General features: G+C 50.1%; 1 protein-coding gene across 1 annotated transcript in view; it reads right to left on the bottom strand.

Moving 5' to 3' along the window:
- Positions 1 to 905: 905 nt before the first annotated feature.
- EXOC6B (exocyst complex component 6B) overlaps positions 906 to 7,409 on the bottom strand; it is a 325,352-nt gene continuing 318,848 nt past the window's right edge. The window contains exons 20-21 of the mRNA XM_027660526.1: positions 6,289 to 6,401; positions 906 to 1,113 (exon numbers count right to left, since the gene is read on the bottom strand). Of these exons, the coding sequence (XP_027516327.1) occupies positions 987 to 1,113; positions 6,289 to 6,401 (240 nt within the window). The 3' untranslated portion in view covers positions 906 to 986. The remainder of the gene's footprint in view (positions 1,114 to 6,288; positions 6,402 to 7,409) is intronic.

The raw sequence follows: 7,409 nt of genomic DNA, 5'->3' as shown, positions 1-7,409 counted from the left end.
TTTGTCCACAGGCACTTTGGAGCCGGGGTGGGGGGGGTTGAGCACTGCTGATTCCATGCCAGGGATTCAACAAGTTTCCCATCCAGGGCTGCTCCAAGGAGAAAAGCAAGGGAAGCAGAGGGGCTTTACCCCACGGAAGCATCAAGAGGAGAGGGAAGATGGGACACCAGCATGGAAAAGAGAGGGAAAACCCCTGAATGCAGTGCCCTGGACATCAGGAGAGCTGGGTTTTACGCCACCCCTCCATTCCTGCTGCCCGAATTCCAGCAGCATTCCAGCACCAACCCGGCTCCACGGGACACCCTGCCGGGTTATCCTTTGGTTCTCCCTTTCCAAATCTAATTAATGAGGCAGCTCTAAAGCCCTTCTCCACCCAGTGACAGGCCCACAGACCCCAGCAGGTCCCGGTGGCAGAGCTCAGGGGTGGCCACGCCGGTCACGGACACACAGGAAGAGGTCGCAGCTCCCGGGATCTCCAGAGATCTCCCTTTCCTAAGGTGGAAACCAGCTCTTAGATGGGAAAACGAGGAGAAAAACTGGGAAATCACTTTGCCTTTTCTCCTACCTAAATCCAAACCACCAGCTGGCAAGACACACTAAGGGGTGACCCCCTTCCCTTTGACCGAAGCCCACGAGAAGAACCCAAACCGTGGCTCCTCCCTCCGTTTTTTGTGGATAACAAAAGGAAGGCAGGATGATCCCTTCAACCTGGTCGATCCCACAAGAAAACAGTCCGGGTGTGAGCTTCCCTCTCAGGCTTTAGGATTTCCCAGTGGCTTTCCAAACCCCTGAAAATAGGAGTTTATCCCCCTCCGAGCCTCTTTTCCCAGGGATTGTTTCGCCGGGAGCCTTTTGGGAAAGGGGGGGACTGTGGAGGAGGGGGAAGGTTCCAGGAATATTACAGGTGAATAAAAAAATACATATATTCTCTTTCAACAAGGATCCCAAGTCCAGGGGGGGTTTTGGGAAGGAGGTGCCCAGCTCCCTCAGGAGTGGTGGCTGTTGATGAGGCCGCGGAGCTGCTTGGCCACGGTGTCGATGAGCTTCTGCTTGTCCCGTTCGTTTTTCCGAAACTGGGCAAAAACGTTGTTTTTCCTGCTCGTGTCTCTCATCCTGCACAGAGCAGAAAGAGGTTATGGCACAAGGGGTCGTCACCCCCCGAGCCCCGGGAGGGAATCACGTGGGAATTTCGGGTGTTCGGGGAGGAGGCGCCTGAATTTGAGGGCTCTGTCGCATTTTGGGGGCATCATTTTGCCTTTGCACGGTTGGTTTTTTTGCTCTAAGCCTCACAAATCCCAATCAGTGTCACCACTGTGACAAAATCCACGAAGCCCTAAAGCCTCTCCCTCCAAACAGGTCCCTTCTGAAGTGGTGCACGACAGCGACGTAATTTCGGGAGGAAATTAAAAAATTAGCATCAAATCCACGGAACGAAGGGGTTTAACTTGAAAAGGTGCGTTGCACGAGGCTTCTGTGGAGGTTGGAAAGGTCTGGAGTTGTGAACTTAAAATATTACATGGAATCATGGAATGGTTTGGGGTGGAGGGGACCTTAAAACCATCTGGTTCCAACCCCCTGCCACGGGCAGGGACACCTTCCACTAGCCCAGGTTGCCCAATGTATATATAAATAATTTATATTAATTATAATATGAAATAATTGATATTTAAGGAAGGAATCCAGCTTTTTTGAAGCAACACACTCGTCTGGGAAGGGAAACCACCCCACCAGGATCAACCCTTGAGCAGCTCCTGAAGGTACCAACCTCCCACCACCTGACTGGTTGGGGCTCAGCTCTTCCACAATACCCCAATTTGTACCTGATTTTCTGGGTAAATCAGATCTGGCAGAGGCTGAGGGGCTTTGGATGCATCCCACAATCCTGGGTTTTTTGGCTTTGGAGACCAAAAACAAGGATTAAAGTGACGGGGACACAGCACTGATATTCCCTGGGAAGTCGGCACTTTGATCAGCCCGGGGGGTTTGGAGTTAACTGAGCACAACTCAAACCTCCTGAAATCATTTAACTGGTTACACAGAAAATATCCAAGGGTTTTCATGCTTCAATCTTCCTAAAAAGAGCCAAAGGGAATCTGAAATGTTCCCAAAAACATCCAGCTTGGAAGTGGAAACAAAGATAACAGCTTTATCCCAAAGGCTAATTTACTGGAGTTGTAAATGCCCAAAGATACAGGATTACAAGGGAGCTGCTTTCCCTACAGTAACTGGATAGCCTGGAGCACTTGAATTCAGCAAAATAAGGATTGCTTTTTTATTTTCCCTGGGTTTTTTTTTCCAGAGATGGCTTCCAGCTGCTCCCCTGCAAGAACCAGGGAGCAACCGTGCCCATGGGAAGAGGAGTTTGGAGTTGTCTGGGTTAGACCTGTCCCAGGATCGTGAATTTTGGACACTTCCACAGCTCTGAGCAGCTCCAGAGGCCTCAAAGAGCAACACTAAGAATGCTGAGAGCTCTCTCAGGTTATGTGGGGACATCAGAGGTGCTGAAAGTCAACTTGTACCTTCAGAAACTTCCTCCCAATGTTGTATCCACCACTCTCCATCCCTGCCTGCTCCAGGTATTCCCAGGTGACACACAGGGAATTTAGAGCAGGACTTCCTCTGCCCTGTCCCAGGATCATGAATTTTGGAGAAAACCATCCTCCCATGGGACACCTCCACAGCTCCAAACAGCTCCAGAGATCTCAAAGAGCAACACCAGGAGAGCTGAGAGCTCTCCCAGGGTACGTGGGGACACCAGAGGTGCTGAAAGTCAACCTGTACCTTCAGAAACCTCCTCCAATGTTGTATCCACCACTCTCCACCCCTGCCTGCAGCAGGTATTCCCAGGTGACACACAGGGAATTTAGAGCAGGACTTCCTCTGCCCTGTCCCAGGATCATGAATTTTGGACACTTCCACAGCTCTGAACAGCTCCAGAGGCCTCAAAGAGCAACACTAAGAATGCTGAGAGCTCTCTCAGGTTATGTGGGGACATCAGAGGTGCTGAAAGTCAATTTGTACCTTCAGAAACTTCCTCCCAATGTTGTATCCACCACTCTCCATCCCTGCCTGCTGCAGGTGACACACAGGGAATTTAGAACAGGACATCCTCTGCCCTAAGAGGATCCTGGGCATCCTCAGAGCCATCTCTGACCCTGTGGGACCTGTTCAGGTCCAGGAAGTATTTTTGAAGCAACACATGCTCTATGCAAGAAAACCTTGGTGTGTGTTTGAGTGATTAGAAGAGAGCTGGATGGATAAAACCACCAGATGAGGATGGAAAGGAATTGCAGTTGGAGCACTGATCCCCCAGCAAACCCACAGGTGGGTCAGTTAAAGCCTGGGAGGGGTGGGAGCTGCTGGTTCCTCCAGACACCACGTGAAGGTAGAAGCACTGAGCCATGAAGTATTACTGATGAATTAAATTCCCCACAGGACACCGAATCCTGCAGGATTTGGGTTGTGCTGTGCAGATTCACAGTTCCATTTCTCTGAGAGGAGCCCTGGGACGACTGAGCCCGGGTCTGTAACATCAGCGCTGGGATGAGAAGTGAAAGGAAGGGAAAGAGAGAGCTCAGCTCCGTCCCCACCCCTGTCAACAAACACCCCCTTCAACAGAGCCAAGCTTTGTTTAAATTAATCTATAAGGAAAAAAAAGGGAAGGGAGTAAAAGCTCCTCTTTTAGCTCTAATTAGTGCATTTGAGACGCCAAAGTTCCCGGAGGGCCCCGTTTTCAAAGGCAGTTTGCATTTCCATCGTTTAGTGCTCCATTTAAACCAAACAATCAAGGCACTGCAAGGTGAGGGTGAAAGCCCAGGCAGGCAGAGTCCTTACACTCGGGGTATCCTGGGAGAGATGTGCCGTTGGGAAAAGAGATAATGATGGAAACGGGTCACAAACCCAGCCAGAGGATCGGAATTTCCCCCCTGCCTCGAGGGCTGGGAGCACCGAGCTCAGGGAGGATACTCAGGGGAGCTGGAGCTGGTGGGTGATGGACAGAGACCCCCCCAAAAAGGGCCTGAAGTCCGAGTGAGGAGAGGGCAGAGCTCCTGGAGTGGCACAAGGATGAGGGACATGCAAGTGTCAACCCGGTGATTTCACCGGGGGTTCCTCCAGAAATTCAGTTGGATACGTGAAGATTGTCCTTCAGATTCCTTTCCATAATGGCAAGGAGTGATGGGACAAGGGGGAATGGCCTTAAGCTGAAGGAGGGCAGGGTTAGATGGGATATTGGGAAGGAATTCCTGGCTGGGAGGGTGGGGAGGCCCTGTCCCAGGTTGGGCAGAGAAGCTGTGGCTGCCCCTGGATCCCTGGAAGTGTGCAAGGCCAGGTTGGAGCAACCTGGTCTGGTGGAAGGTGTGGGTGGGGAACTGGATGACCTTTAAGGTCCTTTCCAATCCAAACCATTCCATGATTCCATGACTATGAAATGAGATCCCTTTAGGGGAGATCAAGCAAGTCAAGCTGGGGTTTGGTGGCTTCTTAATACCATCACCGAGCATGGAGCTGCTTCTCCTGCTGTCCCACTGCCTTCCCAGCTCACTGCCTGCCTCCAATTCCCTGGCTCTTCCAGCTGCTTCGTGCCCAAGGGCTCAGATTTTTGCTGGCTCTTTATTTTACCATTTTACCAATAGCCCTGAAAACCCCTCAGGCTTTGGCATCACAGATCTTTGGTGTTTCCCTTCCCTTAAGGGTGGGATGGCCCAGGATGTCAGCTTGGGAAATCACAGAAATATGGAATTATTTAGGTTGGAAAAGCCCTCTAAGATCACCCAATCCAACCATTAACCCCACACTGCCAAGGCCACATCCCTAAATAACACATCCCACAACACGTGAAGTACCCACAGAACAACCATCTCCGTGGTATAAAAGTGCTTTAAATGCAGAAAACTCCCGGAGTTTAATCCCCATGGAGCATTTGGCAACATCTGGATGTCTCGAGATGCTGTGGAATGAGTTCTTTTCCTCTGCTGGAGAGGAGGGCGAGGTTATGTGGACCTCAGATGATGCAGCTCCAAAGCTCAGGAACACCCCAAGGTCACTCATAGGATAATTTGGGTTGGGAGGGACCTTTAAGGATGTCCAGTCCCACCCCCTGCCACGGGCAGGGACACCTTCCACGAGCCCAGGTGGCTCCAACACGGCCTTGGATGTTCTAGAAGTGTGGCCTCAACCTACTCAAACCCAACTGCATCCCTGGAAGTGTCCAAGGCCAGCTTGGAGCCACCTGGGCTCGTGGAAGGTGTCCCTGCCCATGGCAGGGGGTGGCACTGGATGGGCTTTAAGGTCCCTCCCAAGCCAACCATTCCAGGATTCCATGATGGTTTTATCCTGCCTGTTCCTCCATGCAAGACTTAGCAGTGGGGTGCCCGTGGAACGAGCTGCTTGGATAATTATTAATTATCATTTTTGGCTGGTCTCTTCTCTGTCCCATCTGCTGGAACACCAGCTGTGAGGTCTGAGGGGGCAGGAGGGGAGTAGATCCTCCCAAAACCAGCTTGGAGGTCACCTACAGGCACTGTCCCTGTCCCACAGGGCTTTTAGCACTTGATCCTCTCCATGGATCCAACAGAAGGGAGATGGGAGTAGAAATAACAGAAATAGAAATAATATAATATAACAATAATAATAATAATAATAGAATTTAATAAGAGAATATTTTCAGTTGGAAGGGACCTCCAAGGATCATCTGGTCCAACTGCCCAACCACATCAGGGCTGACCAAAAGTTGAATCCTGCTGTCAAGGGCATTGTCCAAATGCCTCTTAAACACTGCAAAATTTGGGGTGGGTTTAGATTAGATATTGGAAGAATATCTTGTCTATTTTTTTTATATATACATATATATGTCTATTTTTTCATATATACATAAAATATATATTATATAATAATTGATACAATACAATATTGATATATATTGTATATTGAATATCTCGTGCCTACAGACCAGCAAATTTTAAATCATTTTGGGGCCTGAGATCCCACCTTTACAGTGGAATTTTGCTGTAAGACCAGGAAAACTCTGCTTAGGAGTGAAATAAAAACACAGACCCTCAGCCAAGTCCATGAATTTTGATAAAAAACCGGGATTCAAGTCAGAGGGATAAACCAGGAATTTTCTATTTGAGCTCCCACTGTTCACCTGGGGGGGAAAATCTTTGCTCCCTGGATCCCGAGGAGCCTCCTGCTCTCCGAGCTGCTCCATCCCAGCACCGCCGGGATGGAATGAGCTGCCAAAGCGAGACTGGGGGGAAAACTATCCCGGGATTCCGGAGCCACACTCACTTTTCCAGCAGGACCAGGGCAGTCGTGGGGTTCACACGGAGGTACTTGCACGTGGGCTGCCCATAGTCAGCCAAATACGTCGACCAATCCCACTGGATGAACAGATCTAAGAGCTGGAAAGGGAACAAAAAAAAAAAAAAACGGATAAAAGATTTTTAATAAACTGGAAAAGGGAGCAGGTGGTTTAGCTGGAAGCTGGCAAAGGTCCTGGACAGGTGGAGTTCACCACCAAAAATGGCTTGAAGGCTTTATTAATTTGTTTATTATGGTTCTGCTAATGTTTAATTATCAAGTGTTATTAATTTATGAATACTTAATGCTGATTTATGCATGACTATGTTAATTTATAGTGCACTCCTGCTCCGTTATCTCTGGTTTTGGGGTGAAGTAGTGGATTTGAGGTTTGAGACATCCCGAGAAGGTGGGTGGGGAAGGACCCCAGAGCCCTGAGTCTCCCAGCCCTGGCAGGAGGACGCTTTTGGGGTCAAAGTCACCACAGATTTCTACAGTCCCCAAATAACCCCTGGTGTTGTTTGACCCATTCCCCCGGGATCTCCCACCACACTTGTTCCATCTCAACACCTTCCAAGTGCTTTGGGAGTGTCTCCAAGGAGCAGAACTCCCCGGGGAGGTGTGGGACCCGCTCAGGAGCTCTGGGGTTTATTTTGGGTGGATGCATCTCCCAGAGCCTGGAAGTCCCATGTGCTTTCCAGCCCTCTGCGAGAGAAACCATCGGGTCCAACAGCGGGGGGAGGAAAAGAGGGTTAATTACAGAATCCCAGGAAATGCTGAGTTGGAAGGGACCCACAAGGACCATGGAGTCCAACCAGCCCTGCACGGGTCCAGCCCTGAGAATCCTATGTGCCAACTGTGACAGTCCCAGCTCCAGACCTCCAAAATTCCCACCTGGTCAACTCCACAAGCGCCCCAGTGCTCCCAGAGGAGTCAGGGAGGGATGACCAAACTACAGACCAGGCTTCCTAAATGCTCTGTTCCCATCCTTTTTTTTCCTTAAAACCCAACCAGGAGCTCCCACATCTTTCCCTCACCCCTCAGTGGCTTTCCCACCCACACCCACAGCTGAGGATCCATGGGATGCAGCCTTCACCTCCACCATCTAA

Source organism: Corapipo altera, unplaced genomic scaffold (genome assembly GCF_003945725.1).
Source record: "Corapipo altera isolate COAL_440 unplaced genomic scaffold, ASM394572v1 295, whole genome shotgun sequence".
NCBI classification, from domain to species: Eukaryota; Metazoa; Chordata; class Aves; order Passeriformes; family Pipridae; genus Corapipo; species Corapipo altera.
Note: the sequence above shows the minus strand (reverse complement) of the source record. Positions and strands in the feature narration are given on the sequence as shown.